Source organism: Paroedura picta, chromosome 13 (genome assembly GCF_049243985.1).
Source record: "Paroedura picta isolate Pp20150507F chromosome 13, Ppicta_v3.0, whole genome shotgun sequence".
NCBI classification, from domain to species: Eukaryota; Metazoa; Chordata; class Lepidosauria; order Squamata; family Gekkonidae; genus Paroedura; species Paroedura picta.
In genome coordinates, this window is record NC_135381.1 from 12,951,691 (window position 1) to 12,969,676 (window position 17,986).

The following is a 17,986-nucleotide window of genomic DNA, read 5'->3' on the forward strand; positions in this document are numbered from 1 at the left end:
CTCTGTGGGCCTGGATAAAAAAAAATCCAAGAACTGGTACCTTTTAAATCCCAGCTATTTTATTATAATAAAAAAAAACAAGGCTAAAAGAATTGACTTGAAAGGGATGATTTTAAAACAATAAGGAAGCATTGCAATCAAAGGAATCAAACAGTTGATTGGCACGGTGGATTGAAGAGAGGGTTTATGGTTTTTCTTTTTTCTCTTGTAATTTGAGACTCTAATGTTGGACTCACATTGCCCGCTCTTCCCTTTTTCTTACACCTTACCCTACTAAAGGAGGAATTCTTGATTGGTAAGTGGATGCTAACCGCAAGATGCTAGGGCATTTTTTAGAGGTCACTCAAAATATTAGAAATACCTTCTACAAGGGGAAAAACACACAAAGCAATATATGTCTACCTTTTCTCTAGAGGGAGTTTTCCCTTTTCTTTTCTTTTCGTTTTTTCTTTTTAGTTTTGCTTTTCTCCGTTTTATTCCATTACTCACAGTTTCTAATGATTACAGTCGTTCACTGTTATTTTTTTCCCCTTTCCTTCATACTTACACATTTTTATCTGCTTATCTGTGGATATCTCCATTCTGTATCCTTATTGAGGACCCTTTAAAAAGCAAAAACAAATGAGAGATTATTCTATAGGGCAGGGGTAGTCAAACTGCAGCCCTCCAGATGTCCATGGGCTACAATTCCCATGAGCCCTTGCCAGCGAATGCTGGCAGGGGCTCATGGGGATTGTAGGCCATGGACATCTGGAGGGCTGCAGTTTGACTACCCCTGCTATAGGGCATGATCCAGCCAAAGTGAACCCTTTTCAGAGCCCAAAACAATGTGCACATACTTGGAAGGAAGCCTCCTCTGGGTTTAATGGAACTTGCTCCTATGTAGGCCATATCTAGAGGAGACATAGATGGTACAAGACTGTCTCTCCTGATATATTTTAAGTAGGGAATGGGGCTGCAAGTCAGTGAAAGGACAAATTTAACTCTTCCCCTGTATGATTTCCCCTATAAACATTACCACTGTTTGCCCCGTTAGGGAAAAAAGACAAGTATATTTGGGTACAGAGTCTAATAAGAGCTGGAAGATTCTGATTTCTATTGGTAATATGACATTAGAGAAAAGTTGAATCCCTGAGCCTTGTCCCATAGCCCTGATCCAAATCTATTTAATATTTTAAATTAGAAGATTTGATCTTTTACATTGGAAGATCTGATCACAAATTTCTGATCACCAATTGTGTCCTGTGTGTGCCTGCAATATTAAGCTCTGCTCGTTTGAGCATAGGGGAGAATGTAAGTATATTGCTTAGGTCTCTCCTTTTGCAGTCCACGGGATGTAGAAGTGCTTAGCTTTGGCTGACTCATACTCACTGGACCTTTTCCCCCATTTTGTTTGATTTCTAAGGCATACGTCATCTATTCTTTGAAGTGGACCATATTTTATTTTTGACCTTTTTTGCTTTAAGGAAAATGTTTTGATTTTGGGTTCTTTTTATTTATACATTTTTTAAAAATCCCTTCCATTCAACATGGATCGCATGCTTAATACTCTTTGCATGATGCCTTAAAATCTTCCAATTGTATCCGGGGGGAAAAGTCATTTCTTCTTTCTGTGGTTTTCTTTCAGGGAGATGTGCTTTTAGTTCTGACTTCTTTGTTTCCTTTCTTTCTTCTTCCTTTCTTTCTTCTTTACCTTCCTTTCTTTCTTTCTTACTTTTCTTTGGTTACAGATTGTGCATCATGATGGTAAAAAAAAGGGTTTATTTGGTAAAAAAAAAATGTGTATGTATATCTATTGACAAAACTAACATGCTCCTTGGGTTGAAAATCCATTTAAATACTGGCAAATGGCTCTTTTGCTTACAGATTTCAGAATCTGGGTCTTCTGCTGTCCTCTTTAAAAAAGCAGAAGGTCAGCTTGGCCAGCTAACCAGACAGAAGTTGAACGGAGAACGATATGAATATGACTCAGGGAATGATACTTCTTCCCCTCCGTCTACTCAGACAAGCTCATCCAGGTCAAAGGGCAGCCAAGAAGCAAGCTGTCAAGTCCGTGATGGCTTTGGCCAGGTCTTCTCTTCTGAGAAGGTCAGCAGTGGCAGCAGCTCTGATTCAGGAAACTCCTTCACCAGCTGCTTCTCCCGGACTAAGGGACCAACTTCAGAAGATCTGCACCCATCTCCACATGCTCAGACAAAGGATCAGAGGTGAGTAATAGTAGGTAAAGTGATTGCCCAGATGAGTGGACTAATTGTGCAACTGAGATGTAGCTAGCACAATTTAACTTTTTTAAATAGGCCATTTCTGCATGGGTTATCTGAGCCAGGTTCAGTGGCTTTGGGAAGTGGCTTCTCCTGCTTCCTCACAGCATTATGGTGCATTCGTGCACCTCCTGAAGTTTTCCCAGCTTTTCTCCAGTCTTTCTCAAATTAGTTTGCTCCAGAGTGTTGGGAAAGGCAGCCATTTCCCCTAACCCTGTCCACGAAGCAACTGTTTCCTCATTCTGTCATCCTTTGTGTTTCTGTGCCCTCCTTTTCTCTGATGGCAGATTGAAAGTGCACGTATCACATCTTTTCTAAGGGAAGAGAGCGCAACTGAAATGTGCCTTTGTTCCTCCATAGCTGTGTGTTGGCCATTCTAAGTCACTGAATGGCAGGAAAGGGGGATTTGCATCTAAATCCCCCATATCTATTCTGACAGACCCTGGTGGGCGTTGGAATCCAGAAAAACCAATCTGTGAGCCAATGACCCTGGATCCCTTAATTCCATGGCATCTGGGCCAAGACAATGTCTACCCGCCATTCTTTATGAGAGGATCAGTTTGAGGATCATGCGAGCAGGGAGGTTAACAGTTCCATAGGGCACAGTTCTGCCAGGTCTGCAAGACAGAGCTTTTCCACCAGGCATTTGGTTGAGACCGGGGAGCGGAAGTTCAATGGTCCCTCCTCAGATCACCCTGAAAATCTAGGGCAGATAGGGCAGACTGGCAGTGGGTGCAGAGTACTGGACTGGGAGGAATTAGATGGGCTATGCTACCTGGGGGGGGGGTATTTTTATTAATGTTTTATTTGGGTTTTATTGTAAACTGCCTCAAGCTGGTTCGGAACCACTCTGGGAGTGGTGGTCTATAACTATATAAATAAATAAACTGATAAAAATAAGAAAAAATACAAGTCAGACACAACTCTCACTTCCTGTTCATATAACAAAGACCCCATTTCAGTGGCAGGACTATGATGCAGACACAGGGAGTTGCTCAACTTTTCCACCTCTGTAGGGGGATTGCCCCAGTTTCCTGGCATTAGTTATCTAAATGGTTGTGCACAACTGAAAACAGAAAGTGTCCATCAACTGGCAACACTTGGGTTTTTGCGTGATGAAGAAGCTACATGACAATGTGATTCAAAAGCTATCGAGAACTGGCTCTCTACCCAAGATTCCAAGGACGTCATCTTCTCCTAACTGGTTGGAACATGCAGGAGGAGGGCATTGGACTGAGCTTAATCACAAAGAGGTAGTGGGCCAGGAGAGAAAAGCATTTTACAGTAGGCCAAGAACCAAAGTTTAGCAGAGAAATTTTTCAGGACCAAAGACAGCTCCAAGACAGCAGACAACTTGCTCCATCAGTTCTACTTCCAAATCTAGACCAAGCACTGACATCCTCCTTCCCAACCTATTGTGTGACAGTCTTAAAGGGGAGTGACGGTGTACATTTTAGTATGCCTGTCGAGGTGGTTTTGTCAAGTAGGGCAGAAAATCACGATGGTTTGGGTAAATTTCATGATATTCTGGGAGTGACCTGCATATGGAGTCTCTTCTACCAGATTCTGTTCAAGACCAAAAACAATAGGGTTTTCCCCCAGTATTGAGTTCCATTTCTGGCTCCTTTGTGGAAAGAGGTGAAGGATCATAGACAGCCTTTTGTACTCTGAGTTTTCTGGCATCTGTGTTCAGGTCTTCACTTGGGATGGTATCTAATCCTGGAATAAAGCTCACATAGTTTTGTGCGACAGTGTCCTGTATAATGTTCCTGAATGGGAAATGTCTCTTTTCAGAAGGAAGCCATTGCAATCTGTTAAACACTCAGAGAAGAGGAAACACAGCCCAGCCTCCATCCCCTTTTCCAGCTCCCCACTTAGGTCACCGGTCCAGAATGAGTCCTCCACCAGCAGATCTTCGCCAGAGTCCAGCCATTCCCCTTTGTTGCATCACAAGGCAGGACCCAGGTCCTCCCAAAGCCGATCCTGCTCCTCAGGGACAAGGTGAGCCACCTTGCAGGTTGAAACCAAGACCACTTGTTTTCATACTTAGGCAGACCAGAAATCAGGAAGTCCGCAAAATACACTAGCTGAAGATGAATGTACCTGATCATAGAATAATTATGTTTATTCCTAGGATGTGTGTTGGTAGTAGTGGAATGCACCATCAAGCCACAGTGACTCCATAGGTGTTTTAAGGCAGTGGTGGTTTGCCATTGTCTGCTTCCGATTGGTGTTACACAAGGCTTTTCCCTCATTTGTGTCACCATTCAATAAAAATACCACACCTGCTTCCCTGTGGTTTCACTTCTGTGGGTCATCTTTTATTACTTTCCTCCGTCGTTGTTACTTATATAAATGGAGAGTTCTGTCCTCCCAAAGAAGTAGAATAGGTTCCTCCTCTTGACCAGGGGTAGTCAAACTGCAGCCCTCCAGATGTCCATGGACTACAATTCCCATGAGCCCCTGCCAGCGTTCGCTGGCAGGAGCTCATGGGAATTGAAGTCCATGGACATGTGGAGGGCCGCAGTTTGACTACCCCCACTCTTGACCATCAAGATTGAAAGGAGGACTGACAATTTTCAGAAGGCATCTGTACAAGCTGATGTTTTGTTCTGCTAGTTGGTGCTGTTGACCATAACTGGTGCCAAAATTAAAGCAGCATGGATAATAAAGCATCTGGCAAAGGATTAAGAAAGGGAGATAGCATGACAAAATCCTGATCTACAGGAAGTGTATAGCGAAGCAGAAGTCTACACTCTGACTCATGAGGTATGATCATTGATGTCCTTGAACTGCAGCATGATCCAGATTGTGCACTACACTGTTATAAGTTCATATAAGTTCCTCTAATGCTAGAAATGTTATGCCCATAATCATGCTGTTTCTCCATACTGTTATTGTGAATCTTCATTATAAATCGCACTGAATTGTAAGGGAGGGCAGTATATAAATTGGATGGATGGATGGACAGACGGACGGATGGACAGACGGGTGGACTGGCAGATGAACAAATGAATCAAGTTTTAGCCCCATTGAGTCCATTGTAGAAGAAAAACATGATAAAAAATGTTCTAAATAAATACCTTTGAACACGTCTGTTTGACCAAGCACTCAAAACTGTTTTTAATTTTTTTGAAAATGTTTGTACATCCGTATTCTGCACAGATTTCCGAAGGCTGTTCCCCTCCACTGCTCATCAAAAAAATTATCTTGCTAAAGAAATGTTTTTTCCTTGTTGTCTCAGTGCTTCCGAGATGGGGAGGGAAATTGCACAGCATGCTTCTTTGGTATTCCAGACATACCCCTGTCTGCCTCACTCCCAAAGCCAAGCATGTTCATTGAGAGTTTTGAACTGAAGTTTCGAATGATTCTTGTGCTGCCACCTGGGAGTTCTAAATTGAATTACAAATACTTTTTAAGTTCTTGCGCTGCCACCTGGGAATCGTAGTTTGATCCAGTAAGTTCTGAGGTTGTGGCAACATGATGAATGCCACTGCTTGTGCAAGCACAAAAAGCTTGAAATATAGTCGATTTTAATCCATGCATGATTTATTTATAAAACTCAGGAATACCTAATGCAAAAAACTTTGAGGAAGTACCAATAGCAGATGCAAAACTAGTATCTGCATGTGCGCTGAACATCATCAACATTACAAAGGCAAAACCACTTGAAATACTGCTTATGTTAAATTATGGATTATAAATTACACTCATGTCAGTTCAAACACATGGGCATGCTCAAGAAGAAAACAAGCAACACAAGTAGGATAGCTTTGATTTCTTTTAAAAAAACATTTCTGAAGATCGCAGCAGCCCTAACCCTAACCCCCGTAACTAATCGCAGAAAACAGGTCGCAGAAATTGATTTACGGAAATGACACTCAGAGCTGTTTCCCAATGCAAGGGTTTTAGGTTGGGTCTGAATCGTAGCCCTTTTCCTCTGCCCATTTTCTATGGTCTCTTACCTATTTCAGATCCTATTCACGTTCCCCCAGCTATTCATCCAAGTCATGCAAGGGGAGTTCCAGAAGCAGGAGCTCAAGAACACGCCGAAGCCCCAGCTATTCTCGATACAGCCCTGGCAGGTATGGCTTCCACATGCTGTCTTCTATCCCCATGTAGTGCAGTGGTCCCCAGCGTTTCTGAGGTTGGGGACTGGCAGGGCAGTGGGCCGTGCCCGCGCATCGTGCAAGCGCGTATGCATCATGCGCGGCTGAAATCGCACATGTGTGGCACTTTTGCACATGCGCACATGCACAAAAGTGCCGTGCATGCGCTATTTCGGCCACGCATAGCGCATTTGTGCATGCGCGATGCACGGGCGCGGCCCTGATTCCCTCTCCCCGCCCTCCCACAGTAAGAAGCTTCCCGGGCTGCAAGCTTGCGGCCTGGGAAGTTTTTTACTGCAGGGGGGGGCGGGGAGAGGGAACCGCGGCCTGGCGCCATGGCCTTTGCGGCCCGGGACCGGGCCGTGGCCCGCAGGTTGGGGACCACTGATGTAGTCACTCTTACTGCTGTGTAATGTTTTCACTCCTTGGGAAATATACATTCCTTAGTGTTTTTGTGTGAGATTCATACTCCAGTCACCGGATGCTAATGTCTCGGGGAGGAAGGGAACTTTTGTGACTCTCAACTTTAACTTTCTAAGAAAAGGTTTATTGAATTGTTCAACAGAAAGGTTTATAAATGCATTCATAGAACCCGCTACAGGCTGCTGCTTCATACAAGGCAGGGGTAGTCAACCTGCGGTCCTCCAGATGTCCGCGGACCACAATTCCCATGAGTCCCTGCCAGGGGATTGTAAGCCACTTCAAGACTCCTTCAGGTAGTAAAAAGCAGGGTATAAAAACCAACTCTTCTTCCTCTGCTTCTTGAATGAACCTTCCCCGTTCCTTTTAAAGTGCAGCTATACAAGGGCTCAGTTTGAATCAGGACTATAAAAGGGAGAGAAAGGCTTAACCCTTCTACCAACGCGTGGTTTTGCTAATCAGAATTGGGCTCCCAACACTGAAATAATCTCTTCCTCCTCTCTTTTATAGAGCAATATAGGAGGGGTGTCAATTAGTGAACATGCAGGGGTGGAAGATTTACTCTCTCCATATGACCCTCATCTAAATTAGTTCCCTGGGTGTCTGTAATGGTAGCTAAAAAGATACTAGGAATCTCTAATCTGATCCAGTTTGCAGACTGTTTTTGTGAGTGCTTGGAGTCCTTTGGAAGACTGCCAGTGTGCTTCAGTTGGAGATCAGTAATAACAGCTTGTCTGCCTTTAAAGTATGTAGGGAGTATAAAGAGAGATCAAGGTAATATCCTCCGTTCCAGTGCCCTGCATGAACCTTAAAGCACATCCCAGAGAAATGGATATAGAAAGGTTTCCCCGATGGCTGAACATTTGACATAGAGAAAATTTATGCCAACATATCCAATCAATTCTGATGGTCCATTCTGCTTCAGGGATCTGGCTCAGGTAACAATCCCAGATCTGTATACATTCATTAAAAAGAAAGCCCTACTGGATCAGACTAAAGGTCCATATATTTATTTGTGTACTTTATTAGCCCATCTTTCTCACTGAGACCCAAGGCGAAGGACAAATATAGAAAACAATTCAGTTGGACAGTGTAAGAGATCCAGTAAACAATGCAACAGGACTAGGTTAAAGAATTTGAAAATTATGCAAACCAAAAATCTAAGGCAGATGCCACTTCTGGGGTTTCTCGAAACCTGAAGAATGTTTCAGAGGATTCTCAATGGTTAGGAAGTTGGCATGACATATGTAGTCTGTAATCCTTTTTGCCACAGTGACCAGCTGTAGGGCCCAATGGTGACAGTTTGCCCAAAGGTTTGTTCCACAGCACCTGATATGCAGAGGGTCCCTTCCCTGTGGACATCACAATTCCAGCGAAGTGAGCTTTTTGGATATTACAGTTTTGTTATGTTTTTAGAGATGTCAGCCAGTAAAAAAGAAAGCCCAATCCATATCCCAGTTACAAGCAAGAACAGAAGGATTTACCAGTGTTCTTGAAGAAAAGCAAAGAGGAACTGTTCCAAAGAGAGATCATAGTACTGCTGTAGGGCCACCACTACAAAGGCCTTGAAGGAGGATCTGATTTGATATTCAGAGGAGGCAGAAAGAGTGCTCGTAGAGTCAGTCTCAGAGAAGACGAATTACACAGCTATACACGCCTGAGCCAAACCAATCTATGTGGATTCTTTTTATTTGCAGAAATGTTATTTATTTTAGATCAGTCTAGAGATGAGGAAAAGAAAAAGAACAGTTAAAGCAGCAATCTAAAAATCCATCAAACTAGACATCCAGATATTTTAAGAAAAAGTCACTGCACTTTTGCCGCTTCCATCTTGAAGCGATTAGAAGTCTTGTCTGCAGCTGCCGCCTGAAAGAAAAATTCTCTTGCAACCTTTGACAAATTCTGAGGAAATATACCTAATACCATGCATTTTGGATCGAATGGAAACTAAACATTAAGCAATTTCTCATGAAATGTTATTCAAAGCCTTTTAACTTTTCCACAAGAATAAGGAGCCTATGGAATCATGATCAATCATGATCAATCTGGAATCATGATCAACAGAAATCATGATCATGATGGAATCATGATCAACAGAATCAATCTGTTGATACTATCTGGATGTATCTTTTGGTGTGAGAGCCAGTTTGGTGTAGTGGTGAGGAGTGCGGACTTCAAATCTGGCAGGCCGGGTTTGATTCTGCGCTCTCCCACATGCAACCAGCTGGGTGACCTTGGGCTCTCCACGGCACTGATAAAACTGTTCTGACTGAGCAGTGATATCAGGGCTCTCTCAGCCTCACCCACCTCACAGGGTGACTGTTGTGGGGAGAGGAAAGGGAAGGCGACTATAAGCCGCTTTGAGCCTCCTTCAGGTAGAGAAAAGTGGCACATAAGAACCAACTCTTCTTCTTCATCATCATCTTTTCCAGGTATCGTGAACGAGATCACAGATATGGCTCCAGTGGGAAGGAGTCTCACCGGCACCATGACCGCCAACGTCGCAAACAGTCTTATTCCCCCATGAGGAAACGCAGAAGAGATTCCCCCAGCCACCTGGAAGCACGGCGTATAACCAGGTGAGGAGACCCTGCTCATTAACCTACGGACATAAGGATCTGTTCTAGTGGAACAGATCAGAGGTCTTTTAGCATCCAGCCGCTGGTAGTCCTGTCTGCTGTGAATTTGTACAATATCTCCCTTCTCAGCCATCTAATCCATTAGCATGAATTCTACAAGATAATTATGCACTCTGTGACATCCTTTCTTTTGCATGTCCTGAATCTACTGCTTCTTGGTTTAATTGTATGACCCCTAAGCTCTAGTAATTAAACTTCAACTTCAACTTCAACCCTCCCCGCCCCTTATTGCTGACCCTCAGCCTCTGAATCTACTGCTTCTTGGTTTAATTGTATGACCCCTAAGCTCTAGTAATATGAGCCTCTTGTGGCGCAGAGTGGTAAGGCAGCCGCCTGAAAGCTTTGCCCATGAGGTTGGGAGTTCAATCCCAGCAGCCGGCTCAAGGTTGACTCAGCCTTCCATCCTTCCGAGGTCGGTAAAATGAGGACCCAGCTTGCTGGGGGGGGTAAACGGTAATGACTGGGGAAGGCACTGGCAAACCACCCCGTATTGAGTCTGCCATGAAAACGCTGGAGGGCGTCACCCCAAGGGTCAGACATGACTCGGTGCTTGCACAGGGGATACCTTTACCTTTACCTTTAAGCTCTAGTAATAGGAGAAAATTTGAGGGAAGGGGTCTACTTCTCTTTACTATGTATTTCGGTCATGTCACCCATTAACCTTTTTTCTTTTCAAACTAAAGAGCCTCAAATGTCTATTTTTTTTGGCTTTTTTTTTTGCAGGGAAGGTACTCAATCCCTGAATTGTTATAATGTTGCCCATTACTATTAGTTTTGCAGACCTACAACACCTTTTAGTGGTAGGTTCATCAGAACTGCATCCAACTTTCAGAACTGCCTAGTACTAAAGTACACCCTTTCACTTGTTAAAGAACTCAAATGAACCTAGACTAGCTATTTTCATTGTCCGTATCCCATATTCATGATTATGGAAGGTGAGTTCAGATGGTCTGCTCTTGTGATCTCTTCCCTTAAAAGCTTGCCTCAAACGGAATCCAGTGACACATTTAGATGGATAAACCTGCCACAAAACCACAGAGAAATATTGAAAATATTTCACTCAGTGCCTATTAAAATCCATAACGGCTATGAAGGAGGCAATCTGTCAGGCACTGTAGAAGAACGGTGGATTTTATACCCTATTTTTCTCTCCCTGAATGTCTTCTGCGCCACAATCCCCCCTCCTAAGACAAACAAGAGAGGAACCACACCCTTTCTAAAAGGAACCAATGACAGCTGCTAAGATCAGCTGACTGAATGATCCAATAAGGTCTCACCTACAAGAATATAGGCATTACCTCCAGTCTGAACCCAATAGATCAACTTGTCAATAGTGTGAAAGCTGTGCTAGTTCTGTTGAGCCTCGTTCCTGACTCCTGCCTGTCCGATTGACTTCAGGCCTCCTTGCTGCCCTGAACTGCCCTTAGATTCCTGACTTCTGGCCTGACTACAGCCATGCTTCAGCCACACCCTAGCTGCCTCTTGGCCCGTTTATGAACTCTTCCATCTTCCTGATCTGTCGGCCTCTCGCAATGTCTGACATACTGCCTAGAGTTAAAATATATTCCCTGTGTTATTTTAGAGAAACACAGTGAACGCAATGTTCTTTTTTTGTAATCTCTTGAGTATGCTGAAGTCGAGACTAATCCAGGATGCATCTGGCTAGAGAAGGAAAGACGAAGAGCCGGCAGCGTTTTGGAATGGACTTAATACGATTTACTTCTCTCGCATAGTTCTTTGTAGCCAGGCACACAGAATGCTGAACAAGGTCTGGGGAGGGGAGGACAGATTTAAAGATTAAAGATATGACAAGTGAGTAGCAAGTTTCACTGAGCTAGTATGCTTTCTTGCAACCCCTGTGCAGCCTTTACAGGACCTTGGACAGCTCCCAGGAGAAGGAGAGGTTGCATCAGAGATGACCAGAGGCCAGTCGTATTCTTCTTAAGTAGTACTATTACAGGGCAATCCCACTCCAAGATTTCCCAGATTAGCTAGCCAGTGAAGGATTTGGTTTTGGGTGGAGTTTAGATCACACTTTCAACTTTAACCCTCCCCCCCCCTTATTGCTGACCCTCAGCCTCTGAGCAAAACAGAAAGCACATAGGTAGGGCCTTACAGGCCTCCTTCCCCTCACAACCAATGATTGGGGGAGGGTGAGGAGAAAAGTCTGCCAGACATTGTTTGTGTTAAGGCACACCCCTTATCACCAGGCTAAGGGTGGGAGACTGAAAGTAGAAAGCCCATCTGCTGGCTTCCTGCTGCAAGCCCTCCCTCTCTGGTCTTTAGTTCCTTTCTGTGTCTTTGCCACCTCCTCCTCCTGCTTCTGCCACTGCTGCTGCCCCATCCTGGCTTTTGCCATCTCTCTGCTCCCCCTTCTCACCCCCTTGCTCCTCTGCTGTCTCTTGTTCTCTCCCATCCTCCTTTGCCACTGACATCTTGCTCCCTGCCACTATCACTCTGCCTTCCTCTCACTTGCCTTTTCTTTCTCCCTCTCCCCCCAGCTATCCTTAGTCTTTTTTTAATTGACTGGTTGTCATGCCATGCCTTTGCAAGACCTTTTGTTTCTTGGCTTGAGTGTCAAACATTGTGCAAACACAAGCTTTGCTTATCTGATTTGGGGGCTCAGATTTTTATTTTTGCAAACCTGGGAGATTCCTGTGTTTTATAGAAGCATTCCTTTCCCCATCCATCCCTGATTTCTTGATTCACACTCTATGGCCAGGTCCAGATACATGATACATAACTTTATAATCCTCTACCTTGTCTCCCTTTTGTCATCTTCTTTTAAAATCTCTAGAACCTCCAGATACTCCCAAGTACCAGTTTTCATTAGTGAGGCCAAGAGATATAGGAGGCACCCTTCCATCATGACTGGTTTCCATTCAGAGCCCTCCCAGCTACCTGCTGCCATTAGAGGAAGAGGGGATAGCAGCCAGGGGACCCCTCAATTGTGTTTGTATCCAGACCTCATTCAGAAGCCCCTCCAAGAGCACACTGTCATTACAGTTTGGACCTTTTCACATGGATGTTTTCCCATGGTGCTTCCTCCTTGATTTTTTTCCCCACTGGTTGTCTTTCTGTGTTTTCCTTGTCATTTCTCCGTGCTATCTCAACCCCTTTCTGAGAAAGCAAGGAAGAAATCCCAGAGGGGCAATCAGTGGAGACGAAGCTTAGAGAAAAACCGCTCTGCAGTTTGGCATGCAAACCCCAGGAAAGCATCCACGTGGAAAGATCTTTTAACTGTTATCTATATCGGTTTTAATTGCTGTGGTTCCTTTAGGAACCAGTTTTTTGGCCAAGAAGAACAATGACATGACAAAGAAGCGATATATTTCATTTTGCTTGCAAGTCATCTTTCAAGATGGCAACTTGGGTTCAGTTTCATTGAATTCCAATGCATAAACAATGACAGTTTCTGGAAAACAGATATCACTTCTCCATTTCTTCAGAGATTTAAACCCATCCCTTTCTTCACGTGTGCAATTTGCACAACTTTAATCAGCCGTTTCATCACCGTGGGTGGTGAAGCAGCTTTGTTCCCACGTCTACCCAAGGCAATTTTGGCAGGCATCGGAACAATGAGTGGCGTTAATTTGAGGCCACCCCTCCCATAGTTATCACCTGCAAGGTAATTCAGAGCCGATATTAAAACACCTGCATTCAATCTTCCTTTTATCTGACAGACAGTCTGAACGGATAAGGCTTCAGTATCAAATACTGAAATCCAGAGACAGGCCTGAGATGCTACTCGGAAATATCAGTCTCAAATTACTAATGTTAACAGGCATTGTCAATTTTATGGGTTTTTACAGGTTTTAATATTGGGGATTGTGATTTATAATGTTGGGGTTTTATAATTCTGTTTTTTATGTAACCTGCCACGAGTCTCCGGAGAGTGGTGGGATAAAAATCCAAAACATTGAATGAATGAATGAATGAATGAATGAATGAATGAATGAATGAATGAATGAATGAATGAATGAATGAATGAATGAATGAATGAATGAATGAATGAATGCTAGAGTGGTCAATTAATATTCAAGCACCCTGAGAAGATTTGAACATCAAAATATGCAGAAGATGATTAGAGGGGACATATTATCTCAACTTCACTTTCCTGTTCTTTTGTCCCCCACAGTGCCCGAAAGCGCCCCATCCCCTACTACAGACCCAGCCCGTCCTCTTCCTCCTCCCCCAGCAGCGCAAGCAGCTATTCCTCCTGGTACAGCAACTTGAGCCCCTCTCCCAGCCGCAGCCGCAGCGTCTCCAGCAACAGAACTGGCCGCAGCAGGAGCTGGAGCAGCAGCAGCTCCAACGGCAGCCGTAGCCGTAGCCATAGCTCAGGAGCAAGGAACAGCCGACGAAGCTGCAGCAGGAGTTCCAAGTCGGCAGGCAGTTGCGACAGCATGCGGCGTTAGCGGCCGTCCTGCACCCCAAGGCCAGATGGGCTTTCCTTTTCTCCCGTCCTTCAAGTCGGCTGATTGCCAAGAGCGAGAGCAAATGGCAGTTTCCATGAGGACTGGACACGGAACAACCTCACCTGGTCACCGTGCACATGGGGAGCATCCCTTTTTCCTTGGAAAGCCAGCCACGCAGCTGGAGCCTGTCAGTTGTGGACCACTGGACAACTGGCACAAGCTGGATCGCCTTGCGCACGTCTCCTGCGGGAACTGCAAATGCTGAAACAGCACAGTCCAGCCCTTCAAGTTCATGCCAACTTGCTGTGTCCTCCTTCTCATAATTGCACCTCTGCCGTGGCCCCCCTCGCTGCTCAGGAGGTCATGCTGCTCCCAAGGAAGGGAGCAATACTTTGCTGTCCTCATCTGCTATGACTCTCTTCTCTGCCCTCTGACTAGCTGCAGCCACGTCCTCGTCCTGTTGCCACCCCCTTCCGAGCGAGTTCCATGCCATTGGGGTGGTTGCTCAGTGCCGCCTCTGAAGGGGCGTTACTTTATCTTTCCTAGTAAACCAAACAATTGTGGGAGATGGCTAAGGGACTGATTATGGCCAACTAGCTGGAGGTTTTTCCTAGCCATTCCGGAGACATGTTTCTTGTGTTAAGAAAGACTCAGCATCTAAAAAACATGGTTCCTCTCCTTGGATTGCTTACCCTTGAAGGTGGCTAAGGGACCCATTATGACCAACTAGCTGAAGGTTTTTCCTAGCCATTCCTGGGACAGGTTTCTTATGTTAAGAAAGACTCAACATCTAACCCATCAGACACAACAGATAAAAACATGGTTCCTCTCCTTGGTTTGCTTACCCCTGAAAAAGAACAAGGGCCTGGATGTGCTGGAGGCCATTTTGAATTCTTTCAAAAGACTTGCCCTATCCAAGGCTCAACAAGCCATTGAAACAGTGGCTCTCCCCATCTTCTCTAGTTTAACCCTAAAGCAGAAGATGCTGGAAAGGAACCCAGCACATGATGTGGGACTCCATCACTGAACCCACTGAAGTGCGCCATGCGACAAGCTAACTATGGCGAGAAGCACCCAAACTCCTGTTCTCAAATTCAGGTCCTCCCAAGGCAATTTATTAGGTGATCAGAATGCCCACAATTTGGCGGTGGAGGTGGTGTATCACAAAAGGGACGCTTGCAGGTGGGAAGCGAGGAAAGGAAAGGAACCAAGCAGGTCAGAAGTGCCTGGATTCAACCATTTACAACAACAGCAACAGAACAGCGATTTCTCCCACTCATCCTGCTGTGTCATGGACTCACAGCGGTTGGAGGCTGGCAACATTTAAACACTTCAATAGCAGAACGAGCCACTCCTTATAAATATTGTACCAGGGGACTTGCGGCCCTTAGAGGAGGTAGAGGAAGAGACTTTGTAAAAAAGGAAAGAAAGAAAGAAAAGAAAGCATAGTGTAAATAGAAGCAAATAGCTTGATTTGTTCCCTTTATTTATTGGGAGTCATTCTTAGAACAAAACCCCATCTCCCACACTCCCCTACACTGCTTGAAGAATGTGAGGCAGGGAAATGTGCCGCTTTGGGAATATGACAGGATGACCGTCCGTAGCCATATTCATCTCATGGCAGCTAAAAGGTCCTCAGTTTCCCCAATCGGCCAGTATGTGCTGCATTTCTAAGTTATTTATTGATGACTGTAATTATTTATTATCTTTCGGATTCTGTGCGGGAATGAGTGTGAATTGGTTGCTGTTAATTTATAACTTTGCGCGGAGGGGGATAAGTTATTGGGGGGGGGATTATTTTGTTTCTTTTAACATTGGGAGTCTCAGGGGCTACATCTAAGCCACGCTGTTCTGCTTACTTCCTGGTCCCTGGCCTTCTCTTGCTGCGCCATCTCAGACTGAGAGCTGCCATCTTTCTTCGGGGAGTAGCACATGACTGAGCCGAGAAGGTTTTGGTTGAGCTTCTTTGCAGCATGAAATGAGATAATGTCGCGGAGGCCTCTGGGATACCATCCCAGTGCCTTAGGTGATGCTTCTGCTGGTGGGGACCGGAGCCTCCTTGCCCAAAGACCATAGTGCAGGGGTGGTCAGACAGTGGCTCTCCAGATGTCCATGGACTACAATTCCCACAAGCCCCCTGCCAGCACAAGGGGTCGTGGGAATTGTAGTCCATGGACATCTGGAGAGCCGCAGTTTGGCTACCCCTGCCCTATGGGCAATAAGACTATCATGACCTGGGAGAGTTGGCCAGCCAAGTGCTTTGGCCAGAAAGGGAACAAACCACCCACTCTGCCGTCCAAGTTGGCCATCTCTGGTTTAATGTACTTGTGCTGCTTTCCTGGTGCCAATGGGCTTGGGTTGGGTTGTTGTGTAGAACGGCTGCCAAGCAGTACCTCTCTTGGAAACTATGGGACGGGTGCTGGAGAGAAAAAGGAAAGAGGGAGGAACAGAGGCATGGATGTCAATTGATCCTAGTCCAGGAGGCACGTGGATAAGAGGGAGCTTAAAATGAATACCAGTTGGGTTATTCAAGGAGACCCTTGCATTTATTCAGTCCCAGGCATTGGGAAAATGTAACAGTCAGGATCTTGCAGATTTGCATCCATCCAAGCGATCTTGGCTCTAAAGGGTATTAGGGTAAGTCAAGCCTGGGCTGCGAAGATCACAACTCCTGAGCTTTAAAAAGTGCAGACAAACAAACAGAGTTCTGCAGCCTCCTCCACATCCAGAGTCATATTCTTTGCAGTCCCCCCCTTTCTCCCTCTCTCTCGCTCTTTCCATCCTGCAGTCGTGAAGTGTATTTGTTTGTTCTTTCATTTCAAGTTATAACCAATTTGTTTCTGCCTCCAGTCAATGGGTATTATTTTAGCTATGCACTGTGCGTCGAGGGCGAAACAAAATAAGATGTAGCCTCTTATTTATTATTTATTTTTTTTGGATTTATTGGTGGGTTGCTTTAAAAAGAAAAGACAGTTCTGCCACTGGGCTTCTTGCCAACTCACTGCCGGAAAACAGAGGCGGGGGGGGGGGGTGAGCATCGGACCGCATGCAATCTACAGTGGATTAAAGCATCTCAAAAAGTCCTCCCCAAAAAAGAGAGATTTGAGTCCAGCAAGAAACACTCAACCAAGGCAGAACCTCAAAATACAAAGGTTTGGACCGAAGGCATTCTCTGCAGTGCTGGCCACAACTTGTGGCTGAAGCCAGAAAGGGACAATGTGCTGGGAAAGGCTTATGAGGAATAGAGCAGTTTGTTTTCACCCAGCATCTGAATTTTGCTTTACAGGAGAGAGATACGGCACGTGAAGGCAAGGCATTTCCAGCATCAAACTCTACTTCATGGGTGGCCAAACTGTGGCTCCCCGGGTGTCCATGGACTACAAATCCCATGAGTCCCTGCCTGATGCTGACAGGGGCTCGTGGGAATTGTAGTCCATGGACATCTGGAGTGCCACAATTTGGCCACCCCTGCATTATAGGCAAGCCCCCTCCCCAACATGCACACACAAACACACACACTTTGGGCAAATTCCAACTCGGGCCTCCTGACAAGAATTGTAATAGGTCCAGATTATTTCGCCCGGTAAGAATCCCCAGGGCAAGTTCTTGCAATATTAACTGCAATATTCTAAAACAAAATTAGAAACGAAAGCAGAACGGGGGGTGGGGGGCCCAATATGTGGAGGGGGAAGTACACCTCCCTCCTTTTCCCATGACGGATGGTGGTTCACAAGCCTCTTGGCGATCTTGGTTCATTGGACTTCAGATTTTGCAAACTAACCGGCTGTGTTCTTCCGTCTTCCTGAAAAATTTTCATAAAACACACTCAAAAGTACAATAAAAGTTCCGGCAGTGTTTCATTCTCATGGCTTGCTTCGGTCTGGTTTTGTTTCTCAAAATCTCTCCTCAAATGCTTCAATGTGTATATTGTTATAACAGCGCTGTTCCGGGTGGCTGTACTGAAGAAGAGAAGAGCTGGATTTTTTGTACCCTTTTTTTACTACCCAAAGGAGTCTCAAAGCAGCTGACAATCGCCTACCCTTCCTCCCACAAGGTTGGTGAGGTTGGTGAGGCTGAGAAAGCTCCAAGAGAACTGGGACTGGCTCAAGGTCACCCAGCTGGCTGCATGTGGAGGACAA

General features: G+C 45.1%; 1 protein-coding gene across 2 annotated transcripts in view; it reads left to right on the top strand.

Annotated features, from left to right (window-relative positions):
- The window catches only part of SRRM4 (serine/arginine repetitive matrix 4), a 126,707-nt gene extending 108,994 nt beyond the window's left edge, over positions 1–17,713 (top strand). Inside the window, exons 9-13 of one of the 2 annotated variants that reach the window (XM_077307771.1) lie at positions 1,867–2,207; positions 4,056–4,262; positions 6,236–6,346; positions 9,223–9,369; positions 13,568–17,713. In XM_077307771.1, coding sequence (XP_077163886.1) covers positions 1,867–2,207; positions 4,056–4,262; positions 6,236–6,346; positions 9,223–9,369; positions 13,568–13,847 — 1,086 coding nt within the window. In that variant the 3' untranslated portion in view covers positions 13,848–17,713. The remainder of the gene's footprint in view (positions 1–1,866; positions 2,208–4,055; positions 4,263–6,235; positions 6,347–9,222; positions 9,370–13,567) is intronic. The other variant, XM_077307772.1, reaches the window with a different exon arrangement.
- The last annotated feature ends 273 nt before the right edge of the window (positions 17,714–17,986 follow it).